General features: G+C 40.4%; 1 protein-coding gene across 1 annotated transcript in view; it reads left to right on the top strand.

Annotated features, from left to right (window-relative positions):
- Positions 1 to 10,663: 10,663 nt before the first annotated feature.
- RAPGEF4 (Rap guanine nucleotide exchange factor 4) overlaps positions 10,664 to 18,664 on the top strand; it is a 151,679-nt gene continuing 143,678 nt past the window's right edge. Inside the window, exon 1 of the mRNA XM_062004607.1 lies at positions 10,664 to 10,728. Within this exon, the coding sequence (XP_061860591.1) occupies positions 10,664 to 10,728 (65 nt within the window). The remainder of the gene's footprint in view (positions 10,729 to 18,664) is intronic.

Consider the following 18,664-nt stretch of genomic DNA (forward strand, 5'->3'; position numbering starts at 1 on the left):
ATAAAAATGCATTTTCTCTTCATAGTATTCCTTTGGCATGGATAAGAAGTATTTGAAGTACAGCAGATGTGCTTCTGCTGTACAATGGAAATGAAGTCTTTTATAACATCTGTTTAAATATTTTTACTTCAATACATATTGCTGTAATTGGACAGTGACATGTTATCCTCACAGTCGTCTCTCCCTCTGGGAAAGAAGCCCTATGTTAGTTTCAAATATTTAAACATTTTACAAGATTATAATAAATTGTAATAAAATTGTGTAATATTTATTGGCTTATTGAAGGAAAAACCAAAAGTGCCTTAAAAAATGAAAATAGTACAGAATCACAGAATGGTAGGGATTGGAAGAGACCTATAAAGATCATTTAGTCTAACCCACCTATTCAAGCAGGTCCACCTAGATCAGATCACCAGGTGTGTATTTCCATTTTTTCTACTTGCAAATGTTAACTGAAGCATTTTTGCTGGATTTGTTTAATATGTTCTCAATACAAGGATACTGTAACCTCATCTCTTCCAGTGAAGACTAGAACAAATCAGTCCCTCTGCTAAAGTGAAATGAGATGGCTTGGTCAGAGGCAATGTGTGCTTACACAATGTAGATACCTCAAAACTCAAAAACCTTAACTGAAAACCTAAAATCTTCTATGTAACTAAACCTGAAAACGATCAATAATAGCAGTGAATCGGTACTTTGCTTTTTGAAGTTTTCCTGGAATCATGCTGCAACAGAAAGAAACGTGTAGTATTTGTATCCCTAATCCATACTGATTTCATCCTAGAAAACGTACTAGGCTGTGTATAAGGCATAAATTTAACAAAACTCCCCAAACCTTTTAATTACATAGTTTAGAAACTGTTTTGGCAAAGGTGGGCTAAGAAACTACTGCTATTTTGAGGGCCTAAATTACTAAGAGCAAACATAGGTACTTCCATGAGCTTCTCTTTTGAGAGCTCTACTACTGAGGTAAAAGATGAAAGCATGTGCTTCTTAAAAATGTCTAGGGGTGACAACATTTTTTGATCAGTACACAGCTCTTAAATTCACCAATTTTATTCTTCATGCTGGGGCTGTGCCACATAACCATCCCTTAGCTATTAGATACTCTGTGAGGGCTGGAAGCATGACAAGAAGGTTGTCTGAGGGCAATATTGCTGACCTGTACTGAGATCTACAAATCCTGCTGTGAAGCAAAACAACTACATGCAGTCCTGGAGTGAACTGTTTCCAGAGATCTTCTTCCATCCTACCTCTCAAAACTCGCCTGGATGAGTTCCTGTGTGACCTACTCTAGGTGGTCCTGCTGTGGCAGGGGGGTTGGACTAGATGATCTTCCAAGGTCCCTTCCAACCCTTAATATTCTGTGATTCTGTGTCATTTGGACCACATAAATACATGGTTCAATTTGTCTTTTTTGCTTCATTTACCTAATTTCATGACTTGTTTTTTATAGGTGTGTGTTGGTGCCCCCAGCAGGCTTTCAGGAAAATGAAATCTCTAATCCTATGAACCAAACCTAAGCAGAAAGAATTCACTTGTTTACTGTACAGTGATGAACAGAATAGCTGCACTGAACATATATGAAGCTGAATGTGTTGTCATGTGCAAATGTGTCACATACCATCTTTAGCTATAACAGACCATACTGCATTGTACAAGTAAAAATAAAGTTCTGAATGCTTTCATGAGAGTAGTCCTATGATGCTAATTAAAATCATGTCCTTAGAGCAGTGAAAAACATCAACAGGACAGTGTCCTTGACTTGCATTGAATGTAATTATGAAATTATTCCTTGTCCTGAAATAATTTGCCAGTTTCATCTGAGTTCACTTTACAGAACTAGACTCTTAGTTGACTGTCTTCTTGACTGAAAGAATTTGCAGAAAACTAGAATTTGCAGAAAATAATTAAAATACTTGTTTCTTTATTCACCATAGATCACAAGTCATCATTTATATGAGGTCTAATTAAATTACATGTCCTAGTTACATAGGACTCATTGACAAAGTTTTTTAGAAGTGTTTGTTTTATGATATAGAGAATATTTTACAGATAACAATTTTACAAACAAGGAATCAGAGGGACAGCTAAGGTTGCTCATTTATATATAAAAATGAACAACATTGGGAGCTAGAGATGGAAGGCTATTGACATCACCTGTGAACCATAGGACGGGAAGTTTATTTGCCAGGAATCTAATTACCATGTCCCTTTTTCTCTTGAAAACCTCTTAACTCTAAGGAGAGGTGAGGTACTCACATAAATAAAAATCTCTACTACTAAGAGGTTGTCTCATGAATTATGGTGAAGTAGCTCAGGGCAACTGCAGTCAACCAATTTTGTGCCACACATCTCATTAACAATACAAAAATAGAGATAACTAGAAGAATGACATTGCATCAGAGCTTTGTTCTTCAAGTGCCTATGCACCAATAGAAGAACACAATTGTGAAAAGAGCTATAGATATATTTGATTTCTGGAACTGATTGCTAGGAGAAATAGGGAATAGACTTTTGGAAAAGGCATTTCCTGTAGTCATCAAGTAATGTTGAAAATTAAATCTATTTGAATTTAGCCCGGAAAGACCAGCATTATGAAAATAAGGGACCCGATGATCATCTTCTACCAGTACAATTTTTCTTGCTGAGCTGTCATCCATGTGACAGTTGGAGGCTGACTTGGGCATAGGGATCATGAAATGATTGAGTTCCCGATCCTCAGAGAAGCAAGGAGGGGGGTCAGCAGAACTGCTACCTTAGATTTCCAGAGAGCAGATGGGATCCACCTGAGGGTGCTGAGGGAGCTGGCAGAAGTGCTCCATGAGCCACTCTCCATCATCTACCAGCTGTCCTGGCTAATTGAGGAGGTCTCAGTGGACTGGAGGATGGCAAATGTGACCTTCATCTACAAGAAGAGCTGGGAGAAGGATCCTGGGAACTACAGGCCTGTCAGCTTGACCTCATTGCCAGGGAAGGTTATAGAACAGATCATTCTGAGTGCCATCCTGAGGCACATGCAGAATAACCAAGGATTCAGGCCCCGTCAGTGCGGCTTCATGAAGGGCAGGTCTTGCTTAACTAACCTGATCTCCTTCTATGACACCGTGACCCACTTAGTAGTTGAGGGAAAGGTTGTGGATGTTGTTCACCTGGACTTTAGTAAAGCCTTTGATGCCATCATCTCCCACAGCATCCTCCTAGAAAAACTGGCTGCCCATGGCTTGGATGGACCTACTCTGAGACGGGTGAAAAACTGGCTGAATGGCTGGGCCCAGAAAGCTGTAGTGAGTGAATGGAGCTAAACCCAGTTGGTGGCCATCACCAGTGATGTTCCCCAGGGCTCAGTGGTGAGGCCTGTTTTGTTTAACATCTTTATCAAAGATCTGCCTGAGGCTTGGTGGTAATGTAGATCCGTTTGAGGACAGGAAGGCTCTTCAGAGGGATCTAGACAGGCTGGAGTGAAGGGCTGAGGTCAATTGTGTGAGTTTTCACAAGTCCATGAGCCAGGTGCTGCACTTGGGCCACAACAACCCCATGCAATGCTACAGGCTTGGAGATGTGTGACTGGAAAGCTGTCTGGCAGAAAAGGCCCTGGGCGTGTTAATCAACAGCCAGCTAAATACAAGCCAGCAGTGTGCCCAGGTGGCCAAGGCGGCCAATGGTATCCTGGCTTGTATCAGAAATAGTGAGACCAACAGGACCGTGGAAGTGATTGTCCCTTTGTACTTGGCACTAGTGAGGCCACATCTCAAATATCGTGTTCCGTTCTGAGCCCCTCACTACAAGAAGGACACTGAGGTGCTGGAGTGTGTCCAAAGATAGGCAACAAAGATAGTGAAGGGTCTGGAGCACAAGTCTGATGAGGAGTGGCTGAGGGAGCTGGAGTTATTTAGTCCGGAGAAGAGAAAGCTGAGACATAATCGTTCTCTACAAATTGCCTAAAAGGAGGTTCTAGTGAGGTGGAGGCTGGTCTCTTCTCTCAAGTAACAAATGACAGGACAGTGGGAAGCTGAAATAACTTACCTTTCAGGCCCTTGTGGGTATGTGGAAGGCCAGCCTAGCACTCTGTGAATCCTATTCCTATGACTGGACATAAAGCCAGACTGTCTTGACCACATCTGCCATTCAGCCCTCGCTGATCAGTTTGATTTGGATCCCTTAAGAAGCACTGATGTAACTGCCCTGTACTCACAGAGTAAGAAGCATGATGGCAGGCTGTGTGTGCCTAGTGTGGCAGTAAGTTCTACTGCGTCCTGAACATTGTAGAGCACAGTCTGAGCCATATCTTTGGCAACTGCAAAGTATTTTCCAGATATTTATCATCTTGAAATTCCTTATGTTGTCCTGAACTGTGCATACACATTTCTGTTTAAACCCAGTATGTTGATGTGTCTGTAGATCCTAACACTAAAAAATTAAAAGAACATTCATGTAAAGTATTGCATCTTCAAAGAGCTGCACTTTATGAGCTAATTAATCTTTACAATATTCTTGCGACTAAGTCAGAACTATAGACTTTTTTTTTTTCTGTGAAATTCTGAGAATCCATCTTCCTTTCCCAGCCCAGCTAACTAGATGTTGATATAACCAGGGAAGTGGATTAAACAGAACAGCCCCATTTATGCCTTCCCCTGCTCATCTGGTTTTCTAAGACTGGAAGAATTTGACAAAAATCCTATAGAGAAAACCCCTATTCAAAAGAAAATAGTTAAAATATGAAACATGCATACCTATAATGTTGTCAACATTCATAATTTGAAGTATAGTTCTCATTGTGTGGTTTCTCTGAGTCTTTTTGGAATTAATCTCAGGATATGGGCTCAGATTTCAGGTGTGCAAATCAAATGACCATCTGTTCAAAGTGCAGCTCCACAGAAAGGCTTTGATATTGGTCATCAAGCAGAAAAATGTTTATTGCACTTCTGTGCAACATGCTGCTAAACCTGTGCCAAGTAATAACACAAAAGGTGATCGCTGCATCGTGTTTTCTTAATGAAAAATAATATCACAGACTCATTGTAATTCATGCCATAAATTTCAGAGTATTTTATTTCAAAGAGTAGAACATGATGCAATCCTCCTTGTGCTGTCCCTTGTTATGATATGGACAACATTTTTAGTTCACATTCATTAGGAAGGACAATATCAAATAAGAATGGGTAAAATCATGCAGAATACATCACTACATTATGTAGTAAGCAATCTTTTACCGTTCAGAAAATCCACATAACTAGTTAGGCATGTGTAAAATTGAACATAGGCTCTAAGTCTAGTTACCTCTTTAGCTTTCAGGAATTTAGGAAACAAGTTCTAGTCCTACTGAACACAATAGTAAACTGTCAACTAATTTTAAAGTGTTCAGAAGCTGGACTTTTTGATTCACATAAACATCAGCTGTGTTTTCTCCACCTTGTACCCATGCTCATGCTATGCCTTCTACATAGGATATTATGTTTTCTTTCCAGTATATCTGTTTCTTAACATTCTATCAGTATTGATCTTATTTGTATGTGTTTTGTTGTTGGCAACACTGAGACCTTTTTCAGACTATCACAGTAGAACAATCAAAAGAAGTGTGGTAGAAGGGTTTCCTAAATGATAGGGGGAAAGGCTTGTAGTGTCACAGTTTCTGAAGGAGGTGCTTTGAAAGGAACTGGGGATTGGTCCTGAATCAGTGAGGAAGACACCATCAAGAAAGAAATAGTACAGGGAATGATACAGTAAGTTAATTTGGGAAGGAAGTCCTTACTTGTTCTAAAAAATCTTTGCTATGTCATTGCATGTTGGATTTAAGGATTAGTATTGAAGAGTCAATATGTTGCTTGCAGGCTTTACAGGACAAAGTTTTGGTTTTTTAATACATGTTTTAAGTTTGTACCTTGTCACATCTTTTGAAGCCCTCACATCATACAAGTGCCAAAACAACTTATATACAGTTTTCTGTCTTCATTCCACTATATTCTGATTATTCTTTTGAAGTCAGCATGTGTTGTGTATGTACAACTGACAATACATTTTGGTTCCTACAACCCTAGTCACACAGAATGTGGCACCACTGGATTCTAAACACACATCTTAGTTCCATCAGTCTCGATGTTACCTCCAGGGCTTTTGAGTGGTACATTAGTTTAAACTACTGTTTGAGGTAGAATTTATGTGCTCATTTTGGACTTATTACTTTGGCTCCATATAGCAACACAAAACATGCTTAAAATTAGCTTAAATTACAATCTTCAGATTCCTCTAGAGAAATCTTAAATGTTTTAAAGCTGCTGGAGCTGACCTTGTCTTGTTTGCCAGTTGTATTTTAGGGACAAAGGATTTTAGTCAATGCCTCGTGCTATCAATTAGAATCAGTACAGTCAGTCTGAATTACAAGAGTCCTGAGGCTGAGCAATATTTCAACAGACATAGGAATCAGGGGAGTAGATTGGTGGCTGGAAGCCAGTTGTTTCCCCTAGCTACTCTATTGAACACAGACAGCCAGAACTAAGGACTGAGCTTCTGGGCTTTGTGTGACTTTACACTGAAATTAAATTTCTTTATGATGTCAATGGGCAGGTTATAGATTCTGTGTCCTTGAATTCCTTATTATATCATAACTGTAACTCCATAAGTATGGAGTATTATACATAGCATCCAAAACTGCTGTAGAAAATAGGGCAACTCCTACTGTTTTAACAGTATTATTGCAGTTGCTTGAAATTTCTTAAAGCTCTTGATATAATTAGTGGCATGGAGAGGTTTGCCCTCTTTTGTACCCTATTACTGTGTAACACACACCTTAACAAATACATTTAGTAATTTTTTTCAAGTTCTAACAACTATCATTTAGTCTTTTGGTTCCAGGCTTTTATAGCAGGTTCTTGTTTGAGGGGTACTATTTTTTTTTCTGGGAGATTTTAGCAAGAGCTCTTTGTCCATATTTGAGTAAAAAAGTGAAGGAAGAAGTATTTGTATTGGCAAGAAAGTAAATAGTCAAAAGTACGAAATTCGACATGATCTGCCTTCTGGCTCATAATGCAAACAACAGTTCGGACCCCACACTTTCTGGCTCTTACTGGCACAGGATGACTTGAAGGCTGGCTGATTTCTGTTTTTCTGAGGCTTACAGGTTTCTGCATGGTCCTGTCACTCCTCTGTAAACTGTAGAAAGTTAAAAGGCCAGTTGATCTTTCACATAGCCAGCAAATCTCCATTTCCCAGCAGCGATCTCCTCGGAAGGCAGCTGCCATTACAATTTTTTGGCTGCATAATCAAGTCTCACAAATCAGATTCTAAAAAAGTCTCATTAGCCTTCTGTTCAACAAGGAAAAATCAAATCTGAAACATTATTGTGGATTTCCACAAATGCTGAAAGGATCTGTTTCTGAGAAAGATATTTTTGCACCACCAGTCATTTTAATGATACATAATCCTTTATGGTTTTTTTTCATATGAAGCTTCACAAAAGGTGCAATACAAGGCATGTATAGATACAGATGAGACTAAGTACATTTTTGGCCATTAACAATCCTGGGTCTCAAATATCTTTTGGTCACCTGTTTTTCATGTAAGTGTGTAGCTTAGGAAAGTAATGAAGAATGAGCACTGTGAGGCACAAAGAGGAAATATGGTCCTTATACAAATGAAGTGTGCTTCAGTATTTTCCTTCTAGCATATGCTTTTACTCACAGGTGAATGAGCACTTGACCCCATTAACATAAGGCCAGTACTCTCAAATTATATGTTTCCTAGGCTTGCTATGGTCTGAAATCTTAGAAATTACAGGATAACTTGCATTCAATTTGACTTGTCATATGAGATATGTACCACTCATTTGCTACCTTTTATCTCAGGAGAACATGCACTGGCCTGAGGTGCAGGGTTTCCGATTTCAGTAGTCAGGAGCTACTGACATTTCTGCGCAGTTTGGGGACCCTTTGGTTGGCACAGCCTGGTATTAAGAGACAAATATTTATTTGCCTAAGTTTCTCTGAGAAGTTTCACTCATGTCTTAATCAGAAAGCTACAAGATTACTTACAGTCCAGCTACCAGTACCATGTATCTTGTACCAAATATTCTTTAATTAGTACTCTTCTGAATGAAGTATAGATATGTCCAGGGTTCCTAACCCACTCTGGTCCTGTGTGCCTTCCATGATCCACAAATTGTTAAACTCTCATTTAATGGTTACTCCGCAAAAAGGTACATCTCTGGGTAGTGTCTGCCTACAGCTGGGCACTTGAGTAGCATCCTCTTCATACCTACAGACAGTGCATTCCTTAGAATCAAAAGCACTCCTAACAGCAGAGGGCTGTGCAAGGGCAGCTAGGTTGCTTGGTCAAGGGTAGGATCATGAGCACTGACAAACTTTTTCACAGTTGCATCCCAGGAGAACATTTCAAAGGTCTTGTCTTTTCAAGCTCAGGCTATTTTCTCCTAGCCATCTGTTTACCAAGGAAATATCCCTGCTTGCTATCTTTTATGGAGGCCCAGCCTGTACTCTAGCAGCTGGGTCATTAAACATCATATGGATGACAGAGGTAGCTTGAGTGAACACTAAACAGTCGCAGCACTGTGGTTTTGCTGACTGAGCTATGCTGTTGCTATGTACAAAACTGCTGGGACACCACGGTATGTGTAATGCTGTTTGTATCAGTGAAACAGCCCATGAGAAAAGATAAAGGCCTTCATCTAGGAGTCATTTCTGGGCTCTTTCTCAGGCCTGGTGCCAGTTAAGAGGAAAGAGTATCTACTGCAGCTGAAAGTGGGTTGAGGGGAGAAAGGGCGGTAAACTGCTTTGTGTGATCGTTCTGGAAGGAAAACTGTAATTATGTGGACAAATATGATGAATTTTTTATAATGGAAGTGCAAAATTAGTCAGCTTTATTGATTCATTTGTAATGCACACTCTACGTTATAAATCATTAATTTGAGAATTTAGTTTCTCGCATTTGAAGCTCTTGTTCTGTCGATTCCCAAACACTCATATATTGAGGAATGAATAGCATTGATTTTCCTCAAGTAGATTGATTGCTTAGATGCAAGAATTTGTCTTTTTATTTCCCCATGGACTATAGCAAAGGAAACACTGCAGCTTTGATCTTACTGACTGGCAGCCTCTTCTATTATTCTGGCATGCATTTTAACTTTTTAAAGGCAAAATGAAAGAATTAGCTTTTGTGGTATTCTCCTCTGCTATCCCAATTTCTTAGCTGTATTCTTTTAGCAAAAGGGATTTTTAGACATATTTCCTTAGATTTTTCATCACACTGTTCAGTATCCTGATGTCAACATTTATTTTTGTTAAAGTGCTGAAGAAGCTGTGACAGCAATGAAGCTGTTAAAAGGTAGGTATGAAATGCAAAGTAGTGCATACATGTTAGGGAGCCACAACTGATACAGTGGAAGAGATCAGAACAGAGGGCAGAGAAGATGGCCCACGGAGAACTGCAAAAGGCACTGGCAGGTTATCAACATTTGATTTAATTGTTTGTGTCCACACTGTAAAGCAGAGATGAGTTATAAGCTTGAAGGAAAGCACAGTTTTTGAGTTTTACTTTGCTGTCATCTACACATAACCCCAAACATCCTGCTGAGATTTGTGCAGCTTCCTACCTTTCTCCCACGCTGCACAGGGCATGTTGTGTTGACTCTAAGCTGAAGCTTATGGTTATAGATTACTTGGGAAGATATGATCTTGATCCTGATGTATTTTGTAGAAAATATTTCGCATAGAACTTTGCAAAACAGGGAGACCTGCTGATCTGCATTCCTTCCTCTGCTCATCACTTTAAAAAATCATGTATGTGAGCATCCTTAAAAAAACCTGCATCTTGCAGGCCACACTATCACCAACTGAAAGGTATGGACAGTTTCCAGCGTAAACTAGACACACCTTTGTCAGTGCTGCCTGCTGAGTTCCTTCCAATTGTTAAATCCTATCCATAGGTTACACTGACCAGCTCGTTTTCCATCTACAATAAACCAGCCTTAAGGACATAGTTTCATGATTGATGACAGGATGGGCAGCAAGCCGGAGGAAGGCTCCAGAAAAATTCCTGAAATGTGCACATTCTTTCCACTCTGCTACTACAGGTTTACTGCAAGGGGCAAAGACACACAAGAGCTCTGGAAAACCGCTAAAATACTCCTGGGCTGCCTATTACAACTAAAAAGCGTGGATTCCTTGCCACCCCGGCCCTCTCCTAACCAGACAAGGACATGTCTGGTGAAGCAAGGGCAGAGACAGTAAGCCAGGCTCAAGCGTGCATACTGAGGAATGAGCTCACGAAAACCGCAGTTTCCCCCCTTCCCTTCAAGGAGGGGAGCGACTCCTTTCCGTCGATTTGTCGGGCCGCTACCTGGCGGCGCCGGGGCCGGGCGCTTCCCTAGAGGCGGGCGCCCGGTGCGGCCCAGGCGGCGGCAGGTCACAGCCCGGCAGCGGGCCTCAGCGGGAGCGCCGCTGGGTCGGCCGGGCAGACCCGGCACGCCGCGCACGGCTGCCTGCGGCGCGCAGGGCGGGCTGCCGCGGGGGCCTGGGCGAGCCCATCGCGCCGTGCGCGGAGGGAGGGAAGGAGGGAGCGAGGGAGGACGGACCGACCGACCGACCGACCGGCGGGCGGGTGGGGGGAGCCAGTGCCAGCCGGGTGCGCGGCGACCTGGTCCCTGTCCAACATGGTCGCTGCTCACACCTCCCATTCCTCATCCTCCGGCGAGTGGATCGCTTGCCTGGATAAAAGGTATTGGTATCTTCACAGGAGCGGCTGCGGAGGGATGCTGTGTGCGTGTAACCTGCCCCCCTGCATGCGTGCGTGCATGTATGCATGGATGTATGTGCGAGCGTGCGTGTGTGTGCTGACAGCTCCCTCCTCGCTCCCTATCAGATCCTGCCTTACATAAGGAGCAGGCAGGTGGGATGCAAAATACCCGGAGAAAGCAGAGCCAGGGTGGTGGGGCAGGACGAGGGCTCGAAATGCTCCGGGCAGCGGAGGGCACGGACGGGCAGTCCCTGCTGGGCTCGCTGCTCACTGCCGGGCTCGCTGCTCACCGCCCGGAAAACGCTGCACGTGGTGGAGGAGGGGGAGCGCCCGGGCGGGGGAGAGCGCTGCGGCTCGGGGGCCTGGGGCTGCGGCCGTGGACCTGCCTCGCGGCCCGTGGCAGACCCGCTGCCCGCGGCGTTCGCGCGTCAGCCCGCACTCCGCCTCGCCTCACAGCCCCTCATCGCAGCACACCGGCCTCCCGCCTCGCCTCACCTCAGCACACCGGCCCCGGCTTCGCCTCACCTCACAGCCCCGCGCCTCGCCTCGCCTCGTTTCGTCTCACCTCGCCTCACGGCCCTCTCCTTCCCCCTAGCCCGCGGCCCAGTCGCCTCACGGATTGGGCGGGAAAGGACCGATCCTCGCCGCAGGGCGCTCCGCGGCTCAAACCGGTGTAGGACTGTTGGCCGAAGGGCGAGGGGGAAATGCCCGCCCCGAAAGAGGCCGCCGGCAAGTCCCCTCAGCGGCGGCAGCCACTTCTCCCCGCTGCGGTGTCCTGAGGGGCTGCGGTTGTTCCCCATGCTGGTGGCAGCGTTGGCTGGGCATGAGGTACAAGTGGGCGGCCAGCATTGCATGGGTGGGAGTTACAGCTGGCTAATGTGTGCTCAGAGGTGGTGTACTTGCTTCTAAAAATACAGGCAAATTATTCATTTTTTTATTTTTTAAAATGAAATTCTTTGGAGTGCTTTCCCTGAGTATTGCAGCAGAAAGCAAGCCTCAGTGCCGAGTGTTTGAACATCCTTTGCTGTATTCCTACCTTCAACACTTAATGGGTAGGTTCAGAAGTGAGGTAATTTTATTTCCAAACGCTCACTGTGTCTTGGAAAATAGTTAACAAAAATGTAGACCATAAATATATGGCTCAAATAAAGCTACTGGAGAGAATTCACTTACATGGCATATAGTGGTTTACCAAGCATCAACTAGCCAGCTTCTGTCTGTGTACACAGAAGGAACCTACTTCTTACAATTTCTGCCATTTCCAGGTAACCTCCTACTACTGTAGGACTGAAGGTCTAATTAGGTTTTCCTTAACAGTGCAGGCAGCAAATTGTAAGAATTTGCTGAAACTTTTGATCAAGACACATACCACAGATACTGATCCACCTCTAGTAGTACATGACAACTTAGAAGACAACTGACCTCTTAGAAGTTAAATAAGATGTATAGATGTTGAAAGTACTCTAAATATAAATACAAACAGAACTCATCATGATAAGCTAGCCATATAAAAACCAAAGTGAATCAGAGGGCCTGATTCTTCACTCTGTAAACTGGCTTTGAGCAGATGTGAAGAATATGAGCGCCACTACTTTAGATAGGTGATCCTGTCATTTCTCAGGTATCTTAAATGCCATACATAGTGACACATAAATTGTAAAATAAAATCCAGGGGTTCCTGCTTATTGAGGTGCATAGTCTTGGGTAGTGAAGAATGTTTTTAGGAAACACATGTGAGGCATTTAATTTATAAATCTCTCTGCCATTATATTTGTGTGACCATTCTTATACTGGAATTTCATTAGAGCTATTAAGATTAAACTTTTTCTTCCCTTCTTGTTACTTGAGTGAGCTAGCAGCACCAGTTTGTTCAGTGGACGGAACCAATTCTAGGTGCACCGAAGGATTGTGTATTATTATCCTTGTTTTTATGAAGGCAATACAGATGTAGGACAAACCCCAGACATGAGAGATTGTAGTTTTTTTCCAGATCTCTACCATGCTTTGCTTTGTGATCTTAGGAATACACTTAAGCATTTTGTTCTGGTTTTCCATCTGAAAAATACAGTTAAAGCAACGTTGGAAAAGTACTACAGGAATCTAAGTACTATTAGATAAAGCATTTTTAATTAATTTACACACTTGTATTTCTAGAGTCTATTTCTTTTCTATAGATAATCTCTCAGTGTACTCATTTGAGTTATGTAATTTATATGTATTTTAAGCCTTTGAAAAAATCCTATAGCATTTTCTCACCTAGATGTGGATTCTGTATATATAGGTTCATTAATGACTCAATTCTCTCTAGGATACCATTTGTTTTTATTAAATACAGGTTTAATATGTGTAACTATATATTATCAGTAGGAATGCAGTTCTAAAATGGATATACTTTAGAATTTTAGATGAGCCTCAGCAAAGACAATGAAAATGGCATGTTATACGGATTATCTAACTTCATTCTTTAAAAGAAAAATTAAACTCTAAATGGAAATAAGAAAATGCATCATGTATAGAAATTATGTGTTTTGTGTATGTTCTTCATGGGTTTTCCCAGGTCACATAACAAACTAGAGCACATATAAAAATGAAGAACCACCAAAACTTTTCAGGAGAAATATTGTTAATGACGGTTAAGACCACTAGTACTTTGACCATGTTGCTTCTCTGTGTGGTCACTAACCACAAAAGCTGAAGATCAGCACTTAAAAATCAAATACACAGGACAGTGTTTACATATAATGTCACAAGTGCGAAGGTAAAGGAAAGCAGGAACAGGAAAGTTCATAACGCTGTGGTGTTTCAAGAATACTTTGTTTTTGCAGGAGAGAGGATCAGCGATGACGAACTGTACACCATGGTTGTACCTGGGAATGGAAATACTGTTTGTTTTGGTTTGGTTTGGTTTTTTTTTCTGCTAAGGAAACAATTCTTTTATCTTTAAGTAAATAATTGCCTTACCACTGATCTCCAAGGGAGCAGAAGCATGTCTACCATCTTAGCATTGTTCTGTATGTCCAGTCTCCACATAATTAAAAGAAGACTACTGATTTATGCAGATGTGTATAATTAGCTTAGGAACAATGCCTTTTCCACTCTCACGGTTTCTGTCATAGAATCACAGACTCTTTAAGAGTTGGAAGGGACCTTGAAAGATCATCTGTGTCCAACCCCCATGCCAGAGCAGGACCACCTAGAGTAGGTCATACAGGAACTTGTCCAGATGGGTTTTGAAAGTCTCCAGAGAAGAAAATTCCACAACCCACCTAGGCAGTCTGTTCAGTGTTCCATCACCCTCACAGTGAAGTTTTTCCTTGTATTTCTTTGGATTCTCTTCTGGTCCAGCTTGTACCTGTTACCCCTTGTCCTATCATTGGACATCAGTGAGAAGATCCTGGCTCCATCATCCTGACACCCACCCTTTACATGTTTGTAAACATTAATGAGGTCACCCCTCAGTCTGCTCCAAGCTAAAGAGCCCCAGCTCCCTCAGCCTTTCATCATAAGGGAGATGCTCCACTCTCTGCATCATCTTCGTGGCCCTGCGCTGAACCCTCTCCAGCAGCTCCCTGTCCTTGAACTGAGGGACTCAGAACTCCACACAATATTCCAGATGTGGTCTCACAGGGGCAGAGTAAAGGGGGAGGAGAACCTCTCTTGACCTACTACCCTGCTAATACACCCCAGGGTACCATTGGCCTTCTTGACCACGAGAGCACGTTACTGGGTCATGTTCATCCCGCTGTCTACCAAGACCTCCAGGTCCCTTACCCCTCTACTGCTTTCCAACAGGTCGTTCCCCAAGCTGTACTGGTAAGTAGGGTTATTGACTCTTAACCAGGAAATTTCTATGTTGATATATCTCTATTGAATGGTAGACAAAGTATTTTTTACATAACTATTATTTCTCTAAATCTGATCACAGTTATGAATTCATGTTTTAACTGGATTCAAATACAAACGTTTTAATGTTGTACAGTGTTCACAACAATCAGAGATCCCAGAATTTCATACCTGCTTATACCTTGGCTTTTCTTTATATTGAATTATACCTTTCAGTGCCTTAGGAGACTGGAGGAGCAGATCACAGAGCAAAGCATGTTACTTTGCTAGCCTATTGTGCTAAGAATGTTATGATATTTACTCAGCTGTTTATAAATTATTTAAATATGAATGAGTATTTCAAGGACATTTTACATACTAAACTTACATATCCTTAGACTTTTGACTTGCACCATTTACATCTAGTAAAATCAAAATAACACATACAGGGTAATACCTCACATACCTTAAGCCAAGCTGCCATAGACTGGAGTGTGAATTCACACTGAAGCTATATAATATCAACATATTTGAATCTGGATTTGTTTTTTAGTTCATTGCAGCATATATTTGAGATGTAAACTATTTGTATATGCTTAGTAGTCAACAGGTCTCTTGTGAATATACAGATAGGCTAGAATGAAGAATTCATATTCCAAAAGAATTGTAAAAGAAAAAGAGAAAATGCGTGTCATCCTCAGAGATAACGGGATATAGATGTATAATCAGGCAATATTGTGAATATTTTAGAACTGTTTTACCATGCTATTTTATTTACTTTTAAAATATAGTTTTATGTGATTGGTAAAGCATACACTGATTTCTATATATTTTAAATTTCTACCCTTGCTTTTTGTTTATGATAAACCCATAGAAATAACACCACCATTTTTCACATAGTTTGGATCTGAACAGAATTGTGGACATAAACTGCAGCTACTGTTGGCCTATATGTGCTTGGCATTTTCCCTCTCTATGTAGTTCATAGTTAAGGTGGTGTATGTTGGATCAAATTTGTGTGGGGATATATCAGCAGCAGGCACTGTGCTGGGTGTAGAAACTTGGAGACAGAGCAGTATATAACTAGCCTAAGTGCTTCCGAGCACTCTTGCAAAGGTGCAATCTTCCAAGAGTGATGAATAATAACAAATTTATCTTTCTGCATCATGCAATTCATTTTCTAGTCGAGAGCAAAGGTGCAGTCTTTGATGAATAATAAAAAAGCCCCTTTTCTTTTCGTATCTCCTCAGAGAGATCAAAATAGTTGTTAATATAGCCTGCTATAAGCATTTTATTGAATATATGAATTCAAAATAACTCACAGTGAGAGCAGGAATTGTATTTTAAACAAATTCAAGCTGTTTCATTCTCCGCTCACAGGTTTAGGTATTTCTAGTATCAGCTTCCATTTGTTCATGTGCTTGCAGAAAGCTCCACACTTGTTCTATGGACAGGTATGAAGAAAAAGAAAAACTGATTGCCTTTGCATTCATGTGTATTAGCTTTGTCATGGCCCACCAGAGCAAACTCGTATGTGCATATATCTGTTAGGACATGATATATTCAGATAGAGTTGGTAGTCTTGTGAAGTGGACCTATGATTGGTGTGGTACTTGGGCAACTGTAGGTTTTGTCTTTGATCAGATGATAACTGGAAACATGTCTAAACTGTCATTGTCTGAGTAATTTCTGGCAAAATCCCATATTCCAAGCAGATTAACTTTCTTTATAACAAAGTCTCATATTCCAGCAAAAAAATAAACAACCCAACAAACCAACTAATTGAAATCATGCCCTGAAAATCAGGTGGCTAACAGATACTTTTCAAATACAAGTATTTTTCTTTTCCAGTATGACATCTTTTTTCACCTGCATCTTACAATTTGCTGCATTTGATGAGCTCATAATTCTTATGTTACTTCCCTTCTTCTGTTAGTATTGCTTACATGTATTTGTATTTGTAATGTACATTGCACTGTATTTGTCATGAGCACTTACTACTCCTACTGCTTTACCAATATCCTCAATGACTGTTTCTTTAACTTTCCACTTCATCTTTGAATTTAACAGTTGTTAAAATGTATGTCAATGTAAATCTGTAGAAGCTGTTTCAAAGTTGCTGTAAGTTTTAAGTTTTCATTAGCTGTAACAATGCAGATGACATCTGCTCTAATGTCTATTATGAAGCTATAGTCCTAGTTAATGTAGTTTCATCCAGATCTAGATCTATCAAATATAATTTTAACTGTCCTAAGCTCCAGTTCACGTTTATCAAAGTTGGAGGGTTTATTCAATAAGGTTTAGTGACACCTTGGTTGCAAAGCATGCACCACACATAAAAATTTTCATACATGAAAGGAGAAAATGTCCTTGTAATTTTATTTTTTCTCTTGAGGTATTTTGTCTTTTTAAAAAGTGTATGAAGATGAAAAAAAAGGTTTTTTTGTTTCCTATTGTAGCTGTATTGTTCAGGTAGTGTATTTTTAACTTGCAAGAAATCTTTTTTTAATAGAATTACTTAATAAATATATTTTTTGCCATTCCACTGCTAATATGGATCTAAAAATTGACCTACTGGAAGGTCACATATATATTGGAATTTGTAGAGCAGGATATGTAAAGAAATCATGTGCTCTTGGTTGCTCTCTTTAACCCTCCAATTTTTCAGTGCATTGGCCAAACTGAGTTGAAGGCACAATATAATTGAGTAATACAATAATTAGTTGAATGTGTAGGTAAAGGAGGGTCCCCCATAGTTGCATTATTTTGGCCATTACTGATAAAGAAAAAACTGTTATACATTCTATTGGATTAGAAGTTACTTCATTTATATGTTGTATTTAAGTTTCTTAACACAGGTTTAAAGTGCTTTGATAGGTCACTGGTATCCCTCTCTTTTATTACTTTCTCAAAGAGAATATAAAAGTCAGAGAGTCCTACATCATTGCCTGGAGGAGAGAGGTGCTTCAGTGTCATGCTGCTTTCAGTAAGGAAAAATGCTATCTTGGCACTGGTATTCTTCTGCATCCTACTCCTTTGCTTTTCTGCATGTCAGGAAAGGGAAGGAGAAAGTACAGGTAACACAGAGGAATGATCTGATTTCAGTGGCATTCCTTCCTGTTCTCTCCTTGCTCATGTTTCAAGGGAGAATGTACTTTAAAATATTATTGAAATTCACCAAAGGGTCTGTGGTAGTGGTTACTGGTGCTTTGCAGCTCATAAAATTTGCTTTTATATGTTGGAAAAGTTACTTAAGTTTTAATGCAGTGATATCTAGTTTTATTTGTGTATTATATAGTGTGATACTCTGCTTTCTATGAACAGCTTCATCAGTGGAAGAAATACATCATATGTGCTAATCCTTCTTGGGCTGTTCATTGTTGTCTGAAATGCATTATTGCCCTTTCAAAGCATTAAAAAGAGCAAGGGAAGGAAATGGATTTCAGTGTTTTCATTCACTTAGAGTAGGGTTCAGAGTTTTGAAGAGGTGTTACAGAAATAAACATTGTAAAGTTATAGAGGCAACGTGGCAAGGAAGGTAAAAGTACCTATCTTTTGTTTTTTTCTTTTTCAGTGTCAAACCAATTATGAGGATGAACCTAAAAAAAGGATGTATCGTATGGTATAAGAGTAGGTAATAGGTTATAGTTACATAAACTTGATAACAACAAACCAAAAAACTTTAACTTCTTCCTTTCTTCTAGATTAACAAGTCTTTTGTAGCATATATAAACATTCAAATGTTCAATCATAACACTGTTGAAATAGTTTCAATTGCAGCAATTATCCTCTATATTTAATCTTTGAGCTTGAGTAGTCTGCATTTTAAAATATGAAATAGCCTTTTAAAGATACACTTCTGGCAGATTTTTTCATAATCTTATAGTCAAGGAGACATTGTCAAGATAATATTTTATCTATATAAAACACATTCTGGAAATCTTCACAACCAAATAACTCAGAGATAAAATATCCTTTAAAGAAGCATTATTAACATAATTGAATAGAGATATGTAACTAGTGTTAGTGCTGTCACTTGTACATGTATGCTGTGATGTTGTATTGAAGAAGTAGAAGAAGACAGATGATGTCTTGT

This window comes from Colius striatus, chromosome 11, assembly GCF_028858725.1.
Source record: "Colius striatus isolate bColStr4 chromosome 11, bColStr4.1.hap1, whole genome shotgun sequence".
NCBI classification, from domain to species: domain Eukaryota; kingdom Metazoa; phylum Chordata; class Aves; order Coliiformes; family Coliidae; genus Colius; species Colius striatus.